The sequence below is a fragment of the Pelodiscus sinensis genome, chromosome 2, assembly GCF_052426305.1.
Source record: "Pelodiscus sinensis isolate ZL-2025 chromosome 2, ASM5242630v1, whole genome shotgun sequence".
Lineage (NCBI taxonomy): Eukaryota > Metazoa > Chordata > Testudines > Trionychidae > Pelodiscus > Pelodiscus sinensis.
Window position 1 is genome coordinate 158,756,134 of NC_143053.1, and position 22,324 is coordinate 158,778,457.

Here is a 22,324-nt window from a genome sequence, read left to right on the forward strand (position 1 = left end):
AAAAATAGCCATATATATATATATATATATATAAAAAAAAATTTGGCTATTTTTTCATATATATAATCTCACACACACACACAATTGGACACTTTTACAGCAGGCATCATTCATTTAAGGAAGTTTCAAATCTAGAACCTGGTCTCTGTTCATGTCAAATTGGATGGAAATGAAGGATGAGCAACTGCAACTGTCATAAAGAAAAAAAAATCCAATGTCCAGGTTATATGTGGTTGAGCATTCAACAGAAACCACGAACATCTACAGTTTGATCCTCAGAAAAAATATCAATATAGCAAACTCTTCAGATGGCAGATGCAGAACAAGAAGAGATTCAAGGACTCCAAACCGATGGCCACAGCCAAATGTTGCAACTAATGGACAACCAGATGACCAAGTTGTTACATGTTGGGGTTGTGTAATTTAAAAACCAGTACAATTCAGAGAGGTTTAACAGATTGACCTACAAAACCCATGTGATAGTGTAAATATTGTAAATGCCAGGGTTGTAGACCTTAAATGGGAAGACAGAATGGAATGCTCAGCTGTCCTGTATTGTTCAGCTACTAAATGGCACTGTTTGTAAAATACTTTACTTACATGAACCTCAGCCACACGTGGCATAGCATCAAAGGATTTTATAACAAATACATCTGGTGTATGTAAACAAACTCTGTAGCTAATCCATTTCTGGCACAGAAATATATGATTTTCTGCAGAGGTTAAAGCCTTCCATGTGGAAGACTCCAGATCATAATGACAGCTGCAGAAGCAGCGCTCCCAATGGCTCTCATCCTGTCTTGTACCCCTGAGTCCCCACACTCAAAGCATGCAGAAATGACCGTGTGCAACATGCAGGGTAATTCTGAGTGGGCAAGCATTATGCTCTGGAGTAGGAAGGTAGACCATCTGTACTTGTTCCTGGCCCATGGACTCTAGTCCTTGTAGGACATCCATAAGACAAGATGAAGCCACAGACCTGGATCTGGGTTCCCATATGGATGACCATAAGTATATATTCATTACGGAGAAGAGCTGTCACACAGATTGAGATCTGCCAGGCCTGGGCAACAGGTGTCAGAGGCAGGGGGTGTCTCAGACTCCCCAAACAGCCAGGTATGGCCCAGTTTCAGTTGTACAGGGTCTGACTGCTCAGCCACCACAGAGCAGGCTGGGAAGGCTGGGGCTGTACTACCTGACAGTCCCGTACTCTGGGGCTGAGGGGGGCTGTGGCCGCACTGCCCAACAATCCTGCACTCTGGGATTGGGGAGGACTGGGTCTGTGCTGTCCAGACTCCTGACACTCAGGGCAATGGGATGATAGCCAGCAGCAGGAAACAGTGGCCACAAGGGCTCCAGGGGGCGTGGAAGGGGCTAACCTCCCCAGTCCAGTGGTTCACCTACTGCCTATACTGCCAGGCTTTTGTTCATATAGACCCGTGGTCCCCAACACGGTGCCCACGGGCGCCATGGCGCCCACGGGGGCATTTGCATGCGCCCGCCAGGTGCTCGGGGCTGGCCTGGCCCCGGGCACATGGCACGGCGCTTGCGGGGAGCGTCAGCCCTGGGCGCGCGGCGCTTGCGGGGGGGGGGGAGCGGCGGGCGCGTGGCTATGGGGGGGCCCCGCCCCCGGGCATGCGGCTATGGGGGGGGCCGCCCCCGGGCGCGCAAGTGTCCTCACCCCCTGGCGCCCGGCGGGTGAACGGCCACGCCCCCTGGCACCCGACAACCTCAAAAGGTTGGGGACCACTGATAGACACACACACGCTATATTTGCACTTCAAGCTGAGGATTTGATTCCCAGCTTGAGGAGACATACCCATGCTATCTCTGACTGAGTTTGCATGTTAAAAATAGAGCACAGCTCGGGCAGCAAGAGTGGAGGGAGGATCTGTCTCCCCCCCCCCCCCCAAAGTATGTGCAGTGCCTAACATCTCAAACAAGTGCATATTCAGGGGCAGCCAACCCATTCTGCCATTCACACCGCCACAATCAAAGCTATTTTGAATACATCTTCTCAAGCTAAGAAACATATCCGTACCTCAAAATATAGACGTACTCATCGGCAGAATCCTCCCCTAGTTTATGTTAGGCAATCTAAATGAAGTAAATGAGCCTGGACTGTCATAACTCAAGGCAGAATTTAGTCCATCTTGTTTATAATTTGGGGGGGCTAATTTGGCTTAGTGAGGACTATTGGTTTCCCATTTATATTCACATTAAATTTTTAGTCCTTTTTAGCAACATTTTTTCTAGAAAACATCTATCATGTATGAAAATTGCTATAGTGATCCTGTATTACACATTTTCATAATCTTTTGTAATAATTACAAAAGTGATTTATAGATTATATTTCTGATGAGTCACCTGTCTTGCCTCTTTTAAAGGTACATTTTCTTTCTTGACAATTCCTACTGCTTTTTTTCTGTGACCCATGTCCAACTTTTTATGACTATTGCTAATAATTAGAGCAGCTTATTTTTCAGCAATGTAAATCTCTTACTAGAGGTTTTGAGTACTATCACTAAAATAATGATGTTGTACTATTTGTGCCATTACAAGAATTAAGTGTTGTTTAACATATGGTAATTTTTTATTATTACTCACAAAAATATTGTAATGAACCATTTGCGGTACAAAAAAAATGTTACCCTGTGAAAAGAAGAAATCTGGCAGTGAAACAAGCAGTTGAAAGAAATCTGAAAATAATGGTTACCCTGTTACCACAGAGTGCGCTGAGAAGAATTAAAGGAACATTGCATTTGTAAATCCATTACAGAGCACTGGTTATTAACTAGATAGGGGGTAAAGCAATAATTTCCTCTTTAAAAATGCATTTGGTTTATTATTTCTATCATCTGGATATGTCAGTAAACTGCATTGTCATAAAAAGAGAGGACATAATTTGGAAAATAATGCACCTTGACATGAATGAATTGAGAAAGTTTTATGATTGGCATTAATGAGTTCAGGCTTATGCTTCTAAGATGTGCTCATTGTAAAGTCTTGGAGACTGAGTCCGATCTCATTTAAATGCAGTAGAGATAGTCCAAGTTTACACCAATGTAAGTAGGCACAGAATATATCCCCGTCACTCATAAAATATTACATGTAATAATCAACTGGAAATTGTTGAAAATGTACATCAGGCAAGATACAACTGAAAGTGATGTCTTTACCATATATAGACACTGTATGTATTTTATATATTGTATGTGTGTATAATGTGTCTGCACAACGTGTGTATGTATGCTATCTATGTAATTCTCTGCAGCTCAGAGTTTAGTGTTATCTTAATTACTTACAGTGTATTGAGATTAGAGTGACAAGGTTCCTTTTGTGTTAAGCAAGAGCTCACATTCCTGACAGATGAGCTACTCTCCTCTTTGCCTCTAGATGATCACAGGAAACAGTCTTAAAAACAAAACAACACACAAAAAAAGTTTGTAACTTTTGGCTGACCTAATTGTGCAGTGGCAGAGCATTTTACTGCCTAGGCTGGGCAGCTCTGTGTTATAAGACACATTTGGGCTTTCCAGACTCTGAACCTGGTAAGTGAGACAGTGTGCTGTGTGTTGCTGGACATCTTGCAATTCCACTTACAAAAGACAACAGGGGTGGAGTTGCATGGGCCCACGGCACCCAGGCGCCAGGAATATTCCGGGCCTTGCTGGCCTGACTCCACCAATGTTCTACAGAGCAGTCTTTGGGCTGAGAGTCCTGGGCTTAGGGGTTTGTGAGGAGGGTTAAGGTGGAGGGCACTGTGGTTCTCAATCTGTGGCCAATGATAAATAGGTTGAGAACCACTCTTCTACATTACATTTCACTGGTACAGCCCAAATGAATTTAGTGGAAAAACCTAGATGTCACAGAGAGCAGAGTTTGGCCCTGTTGAGTATCATTAGGAAAGACAACCTTCCAGAGTGCAGCATTATTTCAGCAATGTTAATTTATCTGTAATAATTATCTGTGGACCAAATCCTGAAGTTCTTACTCAGTCTTGAATAGTGACTTGAGTAGCAGTTTCTACTGAGTAAGGACTCAGGACTGGGCTGTATGTTTGCTGTTTTGTTGAAAGTGGTGTGATAGGGCCTTGCACTTTGAGGGGGGGGCTTCCCCTTCAGGGAGCCATGGAGTTTAGGTAGCATGGGGCCCAGCAACAGTACTACTGGCCTTGCTTTGCTCTGCTTTACTCTGCTATGCTCTGCCTCACCCGCTCCCAGCATTGCTCAGGATAGGAGAGGGCAGCAGCTTGGGGGAAGAGGCAAAATGGGAGTGTGCCAGGGATTTGGGAAAGAGGAGGAGTGGGAGCAAGGTCTGTACTAGGACAGAGGGGATGTTTGTCCTGGGCCCTGCCTGCCTGCCACCCCAACTCCCACCCCCACCAGAGATGGCCATGATAAGAGGAAGGAAAGAACAGGGGTTTTTTTCTACTTCAATCATAGCCTTACTCCTTCCGTGTGGAATAAGAAGATACCATTTTACACTGTCCGTTTTCAGAGTAGAACTGCAGTTTAATAACTATGGGGAAGTCCTCACATTGACTTATGTGACTACAGGAATCTAAGGCTTATACACTGGTTGCAATTCTCATTTCGGCCTAGGGCTTTGGGGAGGGTTATTTAGTTTGTTTTTTAGTGGATGGGTCGGTGCTCTGGAGATCTCAAGACATTTTCCTGTAACTAGGCAACCTGCTGTCTGGCATATGACATTGGCCAGTAGAGAGGTCAGACCCTGTCCTCCACATCAGGAGACATTTGCTGGGAGGAGGAAAAGGTGGGGTTTCTAGGAGACACAGAAGAGGAAACGGAGAATTCCACAGGCAGACACACAATTGTGCTAGAGCCACAAACTGAGCATGCACAGCTCTGGCAGCTGCAGATCAGATTTATTTATGGCATGTTCATGGCAACACATGTAGGCATTTTATTGTCACATACAAAACTTCATGCATCAAGGTATATTGCATTGTGCATTCCTTCTAAACCAAAGTCCATTCTGTGTGCTTCGTTCTTTAAACTGATTTCTTACTTCATAATAATGTATCCCACCGTGTTCTTTCTTATCTTACTATCTCTTTAACAATGTATTTTTTTAGTGTAACTGAAAACCAAGCAGCCCAAACAGTATGATGGTGTTTGTTTATTCCTGGTCATGTTATCCTTTTTCAGTATTGGAGATTATAGAGCGTGGTTATTCTCAGATCTCTGCATATGTTGATGCTCTTCTAACCACTTTCCTATACTGTGACCATATCATAATCAATTTACTGCCACTTATTCTTTACAAATAAATAAGAAACAGGATTTTTAACTAGGATAATATCTTTGATTAAATGTGAAAAACAAGAGTTAGCATCATAGAAAATAAGATTAAAGAAATAGAGTAGCATCCTGCCTAACTTGACAGCAAAGATTTTGCAACATTCTCAGTCATATATATTGATGCTTTGACAGCACATAACTTTAACTGTGATTGGTAACCCTTTCAATTTGTTTGTGTCTGCTGTCAGAAATCAATTTCAGTATTTAATGGCATTATGCAGACTCAGCCAAGGAGAATTTTGCATGGATTTAATTTAAATGTTTGAAGCTTCATTGCTAAGATATACATTTTAAAAATAAATATTTTATTTAAAGCTCCATTTCTATGATACATCTCTTTTTTTCTTAATCAAAGTGGTCTTCAATTGACTAATAGATTTAAAAACCCTAAGGAATAAAATATGACAGCTCAAAATGTGACAAAACAGATGAAATAGTTGTTCATATCCCTATTACTGATTTGCAGATTCATGTATTATTTCTGAAGTCTTAGGCTCTGATCATACAAATCTTAAGTGTGTGCTTGATCTTACCCAGCATTGTAGATTTAGTGATACTAGTGGGAGTATTCAAATGTTAAGTTCAGCAACAATCATAAGTGTTGATAGGATCAGGTCAGAGCAGCCATTTTTATCTAATTTCTCACTTCCTCCGTTTTACCAAGGCTGCAGAAAAAGAACTGATTGTTCTCATAATTACAAAATAAAAATGTAAACATAATATTAATTCCTTTCATTGAAAAAAATGTTTTTGGACTCAGACCTACTTCCAGTCCACCATCAAAACTGTTGACATTAGTGAGAGATCCCTATACATGAATAAATTACAGAATGGAGCCCAAATAAACCTGGGGGCGGGGGATCAAACGTTGTATGGTTGCCTTAAAGAAATGAAAAAGCACAGAAAATGAATTGAAATACTGTGTTTAAGACTCATCACTTGTATTTTTTTATCTTTTTACAAGATTGAAGTTTGACTTGCAAAAGGAGAAATACTGGGTATATTCCCTGTTTTTGCTGCTTTATAATGTTTATAGATATGAAATACTGGGATTTTCTGTTCTTAACAATACCTCGCTCTTATATAGTTCTCTAAGTTAAAGATTAAAAACAACTCTGCCCTTTGTTTGAAGGAACAGAAAATCTACACTCCTATAATGCTCGAATAAGTTCTTCAAAGTAAACAGAGACAGACCTGAGTTTGCTAAAGGAAAAATGATAAGGAAAAAAATTGCGGAGGAATATACAAGAAGAGAACCATCTCTCAGGAAGCAAAGATGGGCAAACCCCTGAATTTTTCCCCTTTTGCAGGTCATCTTTGTCAAACGTCTGCTGTTTTTGATGGCATTTCCATTCATTTCCAATCAAACTAGTACATATATATATCAAATGTGAAAACCAGGACCCATTGAAGTCAGTGACAAAACTCGCATAAACCTCAGTGGATCTAGGATTTCACCCTATGTGTTTTCAAGTTATCCAAGCATAAGCAGCGATTTTTAGCTAACTATCTTTACTGTATTTCATTCAGAGAGTCTGCAGCTCGCACATGATAACATTTATGTTGTGGATGATATGGTTTTGGAGCTAGCAGAGGTAGAGGAGACAACATCAGTAAGTAGCTGTTTTGCATCAGAAGACACCACTGAAGACTCAGGTGTTGTGAGCTCTCCATCTGATATTGTATCATTGGATTCACAAAATGACAATATGAAACTGAAAGACAAGTCAGTCAATGGTCTGGAGGACCCTGCTGAAGTGGATGTAACTTATGCCTCAGAGTTGTGCTCTGTGAGGAATACCTCCTGCGACAGCAACGATTCTGAAAAAGCTCAACACAGGTGAGTTCCACTTTTAAAACAATCTAAAAAAAACCCTCACTTGCCCTTCTTATAGGAAAGCATTTAACAAAGCCAGCTTCTACTTGTTATTATTTTGTAACCCAATGCCAAATAAACATCTAAGGGCTCATTGAAATGAAAAAGTTTAGTGCCAAAATGCCCTGAGAGCGTGTGCCTATAGCAACTGGTAGAAGTAATTTTTTTGTTTTAATTTGTAATTTCTTGCAAAATTCTGCTGTTCTTCGGAGCTAATTTCTCCATAAAGTTTAACATAATTTGGTGTCATAGTTTGGTTAATCCTGCAGGAGTGAAGACTTTTGTATGGGGTGAGGGGGTGTGATTTTATTGCAGATCAACATGTCTACAATAATACTGCCAACCAAGGAAAAAATTTTTAAATATTTTTATTCGGTTTCTTCAGCCAGATATCACAGTGCTCAGCTGGTACGTAAGAACCTGGAAACAGACTACAAACATAAGCAAAACTGACTTTCTTGTTTATTCGCCAATAAGTCAGTGAGAGAATGGAAAAGAAGTTCTTAGTGCTCTGCAGAGGCAAATTGGAAATCAGTGGCAGTTATGACACCATATGTTGCCACTGCAAGGAGGGTGGTCCAAGGTAGCATACAGAAAGGCACCCTACTCTGTGTATTGCTGCAAGATTGAAATGAGGGAGGGGCCTGTTATTCCTTATCCGTCACAAAGCCCATGCTCCCTCTATTAAGTATCTAAATCTATTGTACCTTCAAAAGAGTATGTATCATTGATCTAATATCTTTCCACACATTTCTGAGGGAAACCTTTATTTGTAATTAAGTAGAGGATTAAATTAGGGTTGCCAGCTTTCTAATGCCAGAACACCAAACACCTTTGCCTCCATCCACTGTATGTCCCTCTCCTGACCCCACTAAGGTTAGGAGGTGGACATCCTAGCTCAGCTACTTCCCCACAGGTTGTGCAGCAGCTAGTACGGAGCCTTTCAGCTCTGCTGCAGCTGCAAACCAGACATTCAATGGCCAGTCAGCAGTGCTGACCAGGGCCTTCAGGATTCCTTTTTGACTGGGTGTTCCAGTCCAAAACTGGACACTTGATGTACAGTCAGTGTGCAATCACCATAGGTCCCTTGATAACTTTTTTATGGAGGATGACATATACTAGCATAATATGATTAGCTCTAATGGCTTGATCCAAAGGCCATTGAAATCAGTGGAAAGACTCAGAGGGTATGTCTACACTAGCTCGTTAGTTCGAGCTAGGTAGGCAAATGAGGGCAGCCGGCGTTGCAAATGAAGCCCGGGATTTAAATCATTTGCATGTTCCCGGGCGCCGCCATTTTTAAATCTCCCTTAGTCCGAACTCCGTGCCCACAGCTACACGCGGCATGGAGTAGGTAGTTCGTGGAACGATGTGTACCGGTAGTTCGAATTAGAGGTCCTATCCGTACCCCGGTTGCCCTCATTTGCCTACCTAGCTCGAACTAACGAGCTAGTGTAGACATACCCTTACTGATTTCAGTAGACCTTACCTTCACCTGAAACTGCAAGGCCCAAACTGGTTAGATAAAATATGCATGGTCAAGACATTGTATACACTGCCCAAAAGTAACTACAGTCTTCACTATCACAAGCATTTCTTACACATCCCCAAATTTCATATCATAATTGTGAATTTGAGGGACAGGATACATACCCCACAACGTAGGCCAGTAATATGGCATTCCTAATCAATGCCAAGTATATTGCTGCATTTGGTGACACATTTCATGCTTCCCAAGAAGTGAAAAACCTATCACATGCCATGAGAATGGCATACCACCACTAAAAAGTCAACATCTGCCTTACCTTTTGCTTCACTGCAAGGCAAAAACATCCTAGATTTGCCTCTCATCCACATAAACGTGGCAATAAAGTTGATTATATTAGGAAATGTTACATGTATGCAAAAAATCTAAGTTATGGATTTTGTTGGAAATTCCATTTTAAATTTCCTATCCTGTCCATATAAAAAATCTCAGTCCTCATGTTGAATTACCAGAATGTGATTGGTTTTTAAATGATACTTTGGGGGCTCAGGGAATTAATTCTCTTCCAGTGAGTATGAAATCACTTCAGCTTAGGGTTGTAAAAGGTTAATAGGCTAACTGGTAAGCCTCACCCTTAACCTGCCACAGGTTACACACTGACTTCCCGGGAGCAGGCTGCAAAGCATACAACAAAGCCTCCCTGGGAGCAAAACGCCTTCAAAGCGGCAGCAAGGCCTCCTCCCTGGCAGCAGCCCCTGCCGGTCCCATTCCTGGGGAGGTGGCTTTACTGTGGGCTTTGCAGTATAAAGCTTATTTAAGATATATACTGCAGAGCCTGCAGTGTGTGTAACTGTACAACCATTATGATTTTTAGTGGTTACATTGTTAGCCCCATTTTTACATCCCTACTTCAGATCTACTTTAGGACCCTATGGAATCCTGAAACCTGTAACTGGTTTCTGTATTACAGCAACAACAGCTATGCTGCTGACAGCAAAACCTCTGAAACTGAGGTGTTCTCTCCTTCAGTGTGTAAATTCCAACTTCACTCTTAACCTGTTTATAAATAAACCAGTATTGAAAACAATGCCATTTTTACTTCCCTGGAGATCAACTCCATAAGTCTTCAAAAAAAAAACCCTTCTTAGGAAAAAAGATAAATGTTTATTTATTTGTAAAATATCTGTTTGTATGAAAATCTTAGATTCATTATCTGGTTTTGAGTCAATTTTGAACCCGGCAGGAAAAATTGGAGCATGCTATTTTCAAAGCTCCAGTGCTTATGACTTTGGGATTTTATGTAGGTCCTCAAATGGGCAGGAACTCTGGAAATGGGCCTTCTATGACATCCCCTCTTCTATATCTGGGAGATGGATTCCCAGCGAAATCAAAGTAGAGTTTTGTATGAACCATTGACAGTAAGCTATACTTTCCTATATTTATGTTCCTTATTTATTTTCCTTAAGCATTGGTGCTCCAATAGAAAACTGTGCTTGAAGTTCATGAAACCTGGCTCAAGATTAAAATAAAATAAACTGGCAAGCATTAATTCCTATAAAGGACAAGTAATATGTTGTGTAAAATGCCATTGTTTTGGTTCACTTTAATAATCCAGGAGCCAGTTAATTTTGTGTTATATGAAAGTGCACCAGTGAGCCAGAATGGGCCAAACGCATCTGTGGTTCTGAGCTCCGTTGAGCCAGTGCTGTTGCACCACAGACTAATTTGGCCCAATAGTTGAAAACTAATTGTAAAGGCTGTTACAGAAGATGCTAAACATTTGTGTTATTTTTATTAATCATTATAAAATTGACTAAACACTAGGCTTTAGTTACATGACAAAATAAATAATTTCTAGGCAAACACAAGTATTACAGATAGAAAAGGCCTGAGTCTCATTTATACTGGATTTATTTTTTACTATTCTGGCTGTGGGAGTAAATTACATACTCACTCACTTTAAAGTGTGAAGATAATGGTATATCCGAGAACAGAGCTATGCTTGCAAACACATACAAGTCTACTGCATGATTTTCCCTTTGACTGCACACATGGTTTTCACTGACTTACATAGCATTTGATGAGCAGTCTCTGACTGTAATTCTCTCCTGTGATTTTGAAAGGCTGGCATGCATTTCAGTTGCACTTTCTCAGAGTTTAGTCACATATTTCTGATTTAAAATCCTGCTGCACTGCCAGTGCAATAAAGAACCTATGAGTAAAGAAAAATCCAGTCTAAAGTGTTTACATAGGCTAATGAGTCCCACATAAGGCTTAGCTCATGCTCCAGGAGGTATTCTGTGATGCTGTCTACTTTTGGCAAATTATATTTTTAATTCATTTTGTTAAAGCTTCCAAAAGCCTTCAGGCATGGGTGGCTTTATAAATTAAAATACTTTTATTATTTATTATCATAAGGATATGTGACTAAACTCTGAGAGAGTGCAACTGAAATGCATGCCAGCCTTTGAAAATCACAAAAGAGAATTATAGTCAGAGACTCTTCATCAAATGCTATGTAAGTCAGTGAAACCATGTGTGAATTGAAAGGCATGCAGTAGACTTGTATGTGTTGGCAAGCATAAATTTATGCATGGATATGCAATGACACATGTACCACTACCTGCTTTCAGAAATGAGAATGACTATAGTATTTATACTTCCAGTACAATTTTCTCAAGTAGGGGGTACTTTCTTCCCATAATATGCAAGACAGGGAGACTTTCAGAGAGCTATTCTGTGCTCTGCCATCAACATGTCTTTGGGCAAGTCACTTCACATTTCTGTTCCTCTGTTTTCTCTCACCACTTGTCTATTTTCATTGTAAGCTCTTGGTACAAGGGCAGTTTCTTGCTATGGGTATGTCTACATTGAAGCTGATGTGTGTAATTCCCAGCTCGCATAGACATACCTATGCTAGCTCTGCTTGAGCTAGTATACTTACAATAGGATTGTAGCATGAGTGCCAGCTTAGGCTAGCCAACCGAGTACATTCCCGTGGGGGTCTAGACATTGTATGCAGCTAGTTAGCCCAACCTGTTACCCATTCTACCCTGACCTCACTGCTATTTGTAGATTGCATTTCAAGCAGAGCTGGCGAGGTACGTTTGTGACAGTGTTTGCACAGTATCTAGCATAATGGACTCCTGATCTCCACTGAGGGCCTTAGGGGCTGCCATAATAGGAAAATATATTATAATCAACATTAAGCATTGACCCTGAACACCCTTCAGCATTTTGGTTACCGTCTCCTCTCATACCTGCTCACAAAATTTTAATATATAGTATTAAATTAATAATAGGCAAGCCTCAAAGAAGTTAAAATGTTGCATACATAGCAATAAACACATCTCGTGATCTCTCACAGTTATAACTCCTGTCCTCCCACAACCTCCTCTTTTCCCATCCTTTGTTTGGTGTCTACATGCCAGCTGCATGGGGCCAGGATTGGTCAGTGTTATATGCCTACAAAGCATCATGCACTCCTGCTGTGTAGAGCTGTATAAATAATTACACACAAAACAGAACATTACTAAGTTGTAAAATCAAGCAGTCAAAAGTTAGGCTATGCCAGAGCAACCTTCATTTGCCACCCTTGTGCATATTTTTTATGACATAGTCTTTAATCAAATGATCACTTATTTTTTTCTTCAGGACCCCTGCCTCATTCTGTGCACAGGATGGATGGTGCTCTCTTAATGAGCAACTATTCAGTGCTTTATTTTATCCAGTTTGCTCAGTTTGGGGCTTTGTGCTTTATTTACTCGACATTATTCAGACCTTGCTCTAAAGTCAGAATTATTAATTTCTACATTGGGTTATCTATGCTGCTCATCACTCTTGTATCCAAATGCTGCATGAACACTAATTTATTTTCACTGCCCCCCTGTGAGGTGTAGGGAGGGTATTGCCCACACTTTACATATGGGGACTTGAGAGACAGAGAAATTAAGGTCAAAAGTGTACACTATAGGTTCCCATTTCAGACTCCTAGGGCCTGCTTTTTTCAGAGTGCTTAGTAGTATATAGTTTACGATATATTTTGGAGAGTTTGTCTATTTTATCAAGAACCCCATCAAAACCGTAATACGTAGGACCACCAAATTCATTATACAGCTTTCTCTTATCAGAACTTAAAGCAATGTCAAGGTTTAGTTGTGCCAGGAAAACGGGATGTGCCTAGAATGGGACTCTCTCTCATAAAACCAAAACAGAATCACCAAAGCAAGTATAGTCCTCAAAATTGACATAACTGAGCAAATGTTGCAAGAGACTGAACCAAAATGAGCCAGAAGCATAGGATGATCCTGGAATAGGACTCTTCTCAATAAACCTTACAGAAAAGAGATAAAATGGAGAAATTTGGAGTAGTGTTCTGTTTTGGCACAGCTAAATCAGTACTTAAGGTTTGAAAACTAGAAGAAAATGTTATTGGAAACCAAATTTACTGTAACATAAACACTATGTTAAAACATAGCGAATTATGAGAGTTTATAGGGATGAAGAAATAAAATACACTTGGTAAACTTTCCAAATTATGGACCCAGGCAACGCTAGTACTTACTCTGTTCAAATACAGCTCCTGTTGAACTTGAAGTTGCAATTTTGAGTGCCCAGCATTAGAGCCTGGGTGAAATGTTTTCAGCAAATACCATTTTTTGCTGAAAAATGCTTTTTGGGAGGCTCCAGAGCTCAAGACCCTCTGGCTTGAGACTCTAGATTGGAGGAGCCAAGCCTTGCATGTGCCAAAGCCCTAAGTAGTGTTGGTACTGAGAAGCTTCTCTATCCCTCAGGCTATATCTACACTGCAGAGTTTTTGCGCAAAAACTTGCAGAGCGTCCACACTACAAACGCGTTCTTGCGCAAGAAAAAGTACAGTAATCATAAGAACAGGGCTTTTTGCGCAAGAGTTATTCCTCTTTCTGCAAGGAATAAGCCTTTTTGCACAAGAGCTTTTGCGCAAAAAGGCATGTGTGAAACAGGGGTTTCTTGCACAAGAGAGCAGCCTATGGATAAAATGGCCATCAGAACTTTCTTGCGCAAGAGAGCGTCCACGCTGCCATGGATGCTCTTGTGCAAAAGCACATGGCAGTGTGGACGTGCTCTTGGAAGTTTCTTGTGTAAAAAGTTCTTGCGCAAGAAGCCTGCAGTATAGATGTAGCCCCAGCTAAGCTCTGGAGGAGTGGGAAGGAAGTTATTTCCAACATCTTGATTTCCCAACCCTATAGTCTTTGTGTCCCTTCCCTGGGCAAGGATTTAGGACCTTTTTCCCACGCTGTCCCTGACCTGATTCCTGCCACTAGGAGTGTGGGACTGCTCTGTCCCTAGACACTCACCCTGCTGAGCCACCTCTCTGGCCCAGTTCCCTGAAACTCCTGTAATCAGGTTCCATGGTGCACAAGGCATGTTTAGGGATTAACCCTTCCTGCCCACGTGGTAGCCAGGTGACAGGAGATGGCTGGGTTATGTCAGTGGGCAGCAGCAGCTTGGAGGTGTTTGCTGCTGTTCTATAGGCAGAAAGGGACAAGCTGCTTCTAATCACAGAGGAGCAGGTGTGGGAGGAGGGAAGAGATTATTTCTGCAAAGGCATGGGCCAAGTCATCTCTGTGGCTGGAAGCTGCTGCTGTCCATGTTCTGGTCCGAACCCTCACAGAAATCTGGGGGAGGTGTGTGACCCTATATGTGCCCCATATGTTGCCTCAAGAAGACACAGCAGTGGGTACCAGAAAAGGTGGATCCATCCCTGGGGCCCAGCCAGGCATGGAATGTGGAGATCACTGAGCAGGGAGGGTTGAGTCAGGTCGGTCAGTCACCCCCATCCCTGTGTGAGAGAGGGTGTACCAGAATGTGCATGTGTCACCTCGCCCCAGGCAAACCTTAAAGAGAAGGAGGTAAATAAAAAGACTCAAACCACTCAGTATTTCTTTTTAGACAGAGGCTCTATCAACTTCATATTCATTTGAATGCTTCTACTGCACAGTTCTGATTGATTGCTGTTGGACTTCCTTGGATATGAATAATTTTACCAGATGTTCCATATTCAGCATAGATAAATATGGTCACCCTAAGAGTAGGACACTTACATCCTTCTACAACACTCATGTTAATACATCCCGGAATTGTATTAGCCTTGTTTGTAATTGCCTCACAATGTTGAATCACGTTTAATTTGTGGTCCACTATAACCCTTAGATCCTTTTCAGCAGTACAATTATTCCTCATCAGGCAAATGCATCAGCAAATCTCTAATGAAGTACAGCTTAGACAAGTATCCCCATTTTGTAGTTGTCTGATTTTGAATTCCTAAATATAGTACTTTGCACTTGTCTTTATTGAATTTCATCTAGTTGATTTCAGATCAATTCTCCAGTTCGCCAGTTCTAATCCTGTCCTCCAAAGTGCTAACAGTCCCTCCCAGATTGGCATTATCTTCCAATTTCATAAACACGTTCTTCACTCCATTATCTAAGTCATTAATGAATATATTGAATAGTACTGGACCCAGGATTCCTGCTTCACACACACCATTTCACAACAAACTATTGCTAACCACTCTTTGAGAATGGTCTTTTAGTCACTTTGTATCTACCTTATACTAATTTCATCTGAATCTCAGTTCTCTAGTTTATAAGAATGTCATGTTGTATTGCCCCTAATACATAGGACAGGTTTTCTTTTAGCGAGGTTAAAAAGGCATTTTACTTCATCTGAATTGTGCTTATAGTCAGGTGACCAGATAGCCAGCGTGAAAAATCAGGATGGGGAGTAATAGGCACTTATATAAGATAAAGCCCTGAATATCTGGACTAGCTCTAATACCAGGACATAGGGTCCACTTTATAGAGAAGAAATAATTAAAATAATAGGAGTATTTGGGGGAATGGAAATTACTTTTATGACCGCCCCCCACACAAAAAATATTTAAGAGATTCATAATCCTCAAATTCTACAAATATGGTTTATTTCTGTTCTTTCCTTCTCTATCTCTGGCTTTCTCTTCTCTTCTCTTTACCTCTCTCCCCAAAACCCACTCTTAAAAATCCTGACACGACTCTGGACGTCTTTGTGCATTGTTTGTTAACTGGTGCTCACAGAGGGAAGATGATGATGCAGCTATTATTCTAAAGTAGTAGGCACTTTCAGCCATTAGAGCAACAGTCCACACTAGCTTTTCATTCAATGTATACATAAGAAAAGGGTGTGGTGCTTGTGGAATTGTTAGAATCTTTTACAAGTGTCACATTGAGAGAGCTGCACTGCTGCGAGTCAAGAGATTGAGAGTCTCTGGCTCTTCCTCAGATTTTTTTGGTGCTCAACCTTCCACCAGAACGATAACCTCACAATAGCTCAGTTTCCCCATCCTTAAAACTGGGGTATTATTTCTCCACTCCAAAGTGGTATGTTGTGGATTAATTTATTAATGTTTGTATGTAAAGCACCAGGATAATGCTAGACGGAAGGCCTTAAGAAATACAAAGCAGTAATACATATCAAGCAGCAACATTTTTGTTTTGTGTGTGGTGTTTTTTCACCAGTGAACACAAAAAAGACCTATAATAGGACTGTAAAATATTGTTGCAACCCCATTTTTCTCTCAAATATGCTCATGCAGTTCCCATTAAAATCAATTAGTGGTCATGCTGATCTATCTGAGGGCATAACTAGACCCACGTACCCTAGTCTTGACAAGCCAGTTACTCTTTGAGAATCAAAAATAGATGCATTCAACCTTTGTGCACACTTTTACCCTCCTGTAAATATAATACACTCCAATAAACCTGATAACCAAGCTCTCCTGCGTCCAGAAAGGGAGTGCTACTTGCCTTTTATTCTTCTTTAACAACATGAAAAGCAGGGATGTGTGGCATTCAGACAATGGCAGACCATAGACCTAATGTTTTTTCTTCTATTTGCCTGTCACTTTCAGAAACCATGCATTAAAGACAAATGATGACTTTGTTATCTAACCAGTCCCAAATGGAATGTACTTTCCAGTACATTAACAACACATAATTTGGCACTGTTTGCAGGCTTTGGTCATATGAAGCTGAAACATTAAAAGTTTATGCACTGAAGTGCACTTGCACCTCAGAAAGGAGGGAGTAGGCTTACAGGAGAAAGAGATCATTTTCTAACTCTGGTAGGGGAGGAGGGTGTCAGAATTGGAGGTGTATAAGTGCACATTTTACAGTGCTGTATCTGTTGGGCTCGGGTGAGAAAACCATCCCCCCAAGTTACAGTTTTGTAAAGTACCAGTGTGGCTCCCAGCGCTGTAAGCAGCTGCACATATCTGGAACTCTGCTGCTCTTCCCTTCCTGTGACTATCAGGGAGGCAGAGGAAAGTGCACAGCTTGTGTGCCTTCCTTTCGTTCCTCTGCCCAGGGGAGGGACAGAGAAGGGATGCAGCAGGCTACACACTTTCCCCTCATTCCCTGATCATCAGGAGAAGAGGAGCAGCAACTGGATATGTGTAACTGCAGACTCTTCTCCCTCTCCCCCTGCCCAAAATGGTGACCTTGTCCCCTCACACTCACCCCTATAGCCCCCGCTCCCTGACATGTTTCCTGAACTCCCAAACCCTCTTGCCCAGAACCCACCACACCATCAGCCCCCTTCCCTGACTTCTGGACTCCCCACAGCCTCTCTGCTCTGAGCTTCCCCACACCTCTGCCCTTAACCCCTTCCTCAACCTCCAACTGACTCCTGCACACCCCAGCTCCTTGCACTGAGCCCCTCTTCACCCCACCCTAACTCTTGCACCCCCCAAGCAACAACCCCCTGCCCCGAGCCCGTCCTCACTCCCACATTCCTGCCCTTACTCCTGCAACCCCCTCATACCTACCACGGCCCTGAGGCCCCCCACACTCCACCCCTCACTTACATTTTTTATAGGTACTATCGTTTCACACACCCCAACCCTCTGCCCTGAGCTACTCCTCCCCCTGAGGCAATGGGGGATACAACAGCACCTGTAAGAAACTTGTTACTTTCACACCGTGTTAGCCATCTACATCTGATACTGTATATCAGCCTTTCCATAATTCTTTGGAAATACTTTTAATTCAGAATTGGTTGAATTTGATCCTTTGCTAAAACCCAAAGAAGTCACTTTAAATGTAATGGCAGTGTTTCTGATTGCAATTACAGTGCCTTTAATGGTTTAAAAAGCTCTATTTCTAACTAGATGTACCTAAGCTTTTTCTTTTCTCCCTTTTGAATGTAAACTTTCTCATAAAAGTCCTTCTTCTACGGTGCTAATTTGACAAAACACTGCTGTAACTTTCATTTTGTCTCCAGCTGAGCCAGTGACTGCAGAGGAGTGTTGTGTTGTGGCCTCAGCTCAGTGGAATGGTAAAGCCAGTAGGTGAGCAGTTGCTGCACTCCGTCCTTTGTTCTTGCATGGCTCTCTACTAATCTCCATAAGTAATATAGGGAGCAGCGTCCTGGAGCTGTGCACGTTAGCTCTTTCTAACTTGGCTAAAAACTCAGCAGTGCAGTGATTTTCAGCACCTATTGTTGTGTGAGAAAAGCAGCCTGAAGTTTATCATGTTCTTTCCCCAAATGAAAAGAAGTGTGTGTGAGAAAATGCCATTGCTAATGTTTATCCACCATGTAAAACACAATATCAGAATAAATCTTATGTTTGTCTTGGATTCTAGCCAAAACAGAACTGTCAACAAAAGAAAAATATAAGGGGTCGAGAGGGAAGGTTTAAAAAGAAATTAAAGGCTCTTTTGTTTTCTTTTGCTAAATACTGTCGTGTGAAAAGTAGTTTTAAGCATATTTACATGTCATGTGAGCTACTGCAAACCCCTAAACCTTCCCTCTCACTCAAGACACACACACATTATATATTTTGAAACCATGATAATTTGGAGAAGAGCTCTAGTATTTATATATGGATATTGGAAGGGTTTTTTTTGGGGGGGGAGGGAGAATTAATCTCATTAGAATTAAGAAATGCACAAAAAGTTTTATGATTCAGAGAAAAATAATAGTACGGTGCTTTCATTTCCAAAGCACTGTACAAGCAACTGATTATCTTCGCATAACATTTCTGTGAGTTGGGTATTAACTCAGTTTTACAGCTAAAGAAACTGAGGCACAGATATTAGGAAGCAAATAATCTTTAGTCACTGCACAAGTGCACAGAGACTGGGAAGAAATCCTTGCTGCTTCTACCTTTCCTGTGCCTGTTAAGGGACCGTAATAATTTAGCTATCAGGGCCAAATCTAGTTTCTTATTGACTTCAATGACAGATGGATTGGATTCTACACAACATCCCAGAGATGACACAGTGAGTCCTTAGTACAGATAGAATTCGAACTCATTACTTTCTGTCCCTAGCACTTGAGCACAATTTGCTCCTTCTGGGCTTGTCTACAATGGGGGGGCTTATACATAATATGGGGAGAAATAGTTAGGACTCTTGGGACAAGAGGAGAAGAAAACAAACAGCACGACAGATGCGAATTCTGATGTTTAATGTACTGATGGAAGGTAATGATAATGAGAAGCATAGTATTAGAACCTACACATCATAGAACCCTAAGCTGTGTTTGGGTAGTTGAGCCCTTGCTTAGGCCTGGTCCTGCAAAGAGCTTAGAAAAATCTATAACTTTACTCAAATGAGTAATTCCATTTACTTCATTTTCTTTGTAAGACTTGGGCTTACATCTCCTGACTTAGCCACTAAATAAATTGCCAAGGGAGGTGGTGGAATCTCCCTCTCTGGAGATATTTAAGAACAGGTTAGATAGACATCTGTCAGGGATGGTGTAGACGGAGCTTGGTCCTGCCTTGAGGGCGGGGGGCTGGACTCGATGACCTCTTGAGGTCCCTTCCAGTCCTATGATTCTATGATTCTATCTTTCACTTCTTCAGTCAGTAGATCAGATGAGGATGTATCTGCCTTTCTTGCTCCCTTGCCTTTGCATGGGTCTCTTGACAAGAAAACTCAGGTTAACATATTGTAATGTGACTGGTGATAAACACATCTAGGGCCTGATCCCAGGTGATGTGTAGCATCTTCAACTCCCAATATCTGGTCCAGGAGAGTTGGCAACCTAGCAACAGCTGGAGGCTGCTGCAGAGTCCCAGGCCAGCAGTAGAATACTGAGCAGCAACAGAGCCTGCAGAACCAGTGGCATGGATGCTGGGGACGGTGGTCATCTTCGGGGTTGCGGGGCCGAGAGGAACCCAAGGGGGCTGCCCAGAGGCTGGGACCTGGGGCTGGTGGAGCTAATGGCAGGTCGACAGTAGGGCTGGGCCCTGGGTGCGAGGACGCTGGGTGCATAACCTGGGGGTGCTGCAAAACCCCTTGCACCACTATTTTCCATGCCTCCTGTGCCTATGGATGTTAAAGTGCTATGTTTTAACTTTCTTACTATTCAGCACATGGTCATGAGCTGGTATCTTTGACAGTGAAAAACATCTGAAAAATATTCTGGGGCTTATTTATTTATGTATTGGCAAAGACTAGGGGCTTGAGTTTGATCTCACTTATACTCATGTACTTATATAATGTCAGGGGAGTTACTTCTCATTTACACTAATGTACGTAAGAGGACAGTCAAGCTCCAGGAATTTATCTGTGCATTTATTCACAGAGCTGTAGGAATGCTTACACAATGGTGTGGGAAAGCAGAGCTGAATGTTAAAAGAAAACGAGAAGTCCTGTGGCACCTTAAAGAGTAACAGATTTATTTGGGCATAAGCTTTCATGCACAAAGAAACATGTCATCTGGCATGAGTCTCATAACAACAAAATGGCTTAAAAAAGTAAAATGAGTAGTAAGGAGTTAATTATGTCAACAACAAAAACAGGAGAACAATCCCAAAAATTGAGTTCAGAGGTCTATTTCAAAAGGCAATAGCAAAAGGACATTTTGCAGCCCAAGTTCAATAAACAAAACAAAATGGCTTTTTGTAGACTCTCATAGGGACATATAACTGCCATATTGGGTCATATTGTGGTTCATGTTTCCCAGTATCCTGTCTGTGACTGTGGCCCACACCAGAGCTTCATGGGGAAGGTACAGACGAAGGCAGTTATGGAGTGATCATCCTCTGTCTGCCACTCAGAACTACTCATAGTCAGAAATTTAGGGTCACTCCAATAGGGGGCTGCATCCCTAACCATCTTGGACCTATTCATTATGAAATGATGTATACAGTTATTTTTAGAACCTAGTTTATTTTTGGCCTCAATGACCGCCCATGGCAATGAGTTCCACAAGATAGTAGAAGTACTTTTTCCACAGTTGTGTGTATTAAACCTGCTATCTATTAATTCCATCAAGTGATCCTTGGTTTTTGTGTAAAAGGGTAAATAACAGTTTTGTTCACTTCTCCCACACAATTTATGATTTTATAGACCTCTATCACATCCTCCCCTCCTTTGTCTTCTTTTTTATAAGTTGAAGAGTCCTAATTGTTTTAGTCTGTCATCACATGGAAGGCGTTTCGTACCCTTGATCATCTTTGTAGTCTTTCTCCCTTTTCCACTGTATTCTTTTTTCAGCCTACAAATATTAAAGGTTAGGATTTATATAGTGGCAATATTTTATGCTTATTTTCTATCCCTTCTGAATGGTTCCTAACATTCCATTAGCCTTTTTGACCACAAAGCTTGCACACTGAGCTGAAGGTTTCAGAGAATTATCCACAGTGATTTCCAGTTCGCTTTCTTGGGTGGTAACCACTAATTTAGAACCCATCGAGACTCAGAAGGCCTCTTATGGGGAAGTGCTGAGTGCCTATTGAGTGTAACTACAGTTGAAGATGCTTGACAGTCAGTGGTACTCTGCAGATTTGGTCCCCTGCAGTCCGGCTCAAACACAGACAGCACCATTCAGACCTTACATGATTTGCTGAACACTCTTACTTGAAGCACTACATTTTTATTATATTTTTAAAATAGGAAGGCCTCCGAGAAAGAAGTATGTTCAAAGATGGAATTGAGTGAGAAGAATGACATCATTATAGGCAGAAGGAAAAGGGAAAGTTTCAAGAATAAGACTGGGGCATGGAAGAAGAGAATAGTAAAATTGAACATTCAGGAAAGAGGCTTGGGAGGAATGTAGGAAGTGAGTAGGGAAGTAAATGGAAACAGCAGATGTGGACAGGAGCTAGTTGTACAGTGAGGATAAGAAGCTTGACAAGCAAAAGGAAGCCATTGAAAAGATTTGAGAGCAGTTAGAGTAGGAGATTATTTTATTGGTAGCCTAATCACAAGGACAAACTTTAATTTAGATGCCACATTATTACTCAATGTGATGAATAAGGGGAAGGAATAAACAAACTCCTAAAGTGAAATCCTGGGTCCGCTGATGTCAATGACAAAATTCCCACTGATTTCAGGGGCCAGGTTTTCACCTCTAAGAAACAAAGAGCTTGTTGTCACACACATATTAGTGGTATTTTTTTTAAAGACAAATGGAGAAAATACATGGTATCAAATTCTGATTTCACACTGGTTTTAGACCGTTCCAAAACTTTATTGAAACCAGGGGTGTTACTTCTAATTACACAGGTATATTTGAGAAAAAAATGAGGCCCATAATAAATATGATCCAAAATGTCTCCAAAGAGATTAGTTACCCCTTTTTTCCTCCATTCAAAATGAAAAATAGATT

The 22,324-nt window shown here is 41.4% G+C and overlaps 1 protein-coding gene across 15 annotated transcripts in view; it reads left to right on the forward strand.

The window, feature by feature from the left end:
• Positions 1-22,324, forward strand: part of COBL (cordon-bleu WH2 repeat protein) — a 228,174-nt gene that overhangs the window by 189,744 nt on the left and 16,106 nt on the right. For all 15 annotated transcript variants that reach the window (XM_089776491.1, XM_075921658.2, XM_089776492.1 and 12 more), the window contains one exon: positions 6,855-7,164. In XM_089776491.1, coding sequence (XP_089632617.1) covers positions 6,855-7,164 — 310 coding nt within the window. The remainder of the gene's footprint in view (positions 1-6,854; positions 7,165-22,324) is intronic.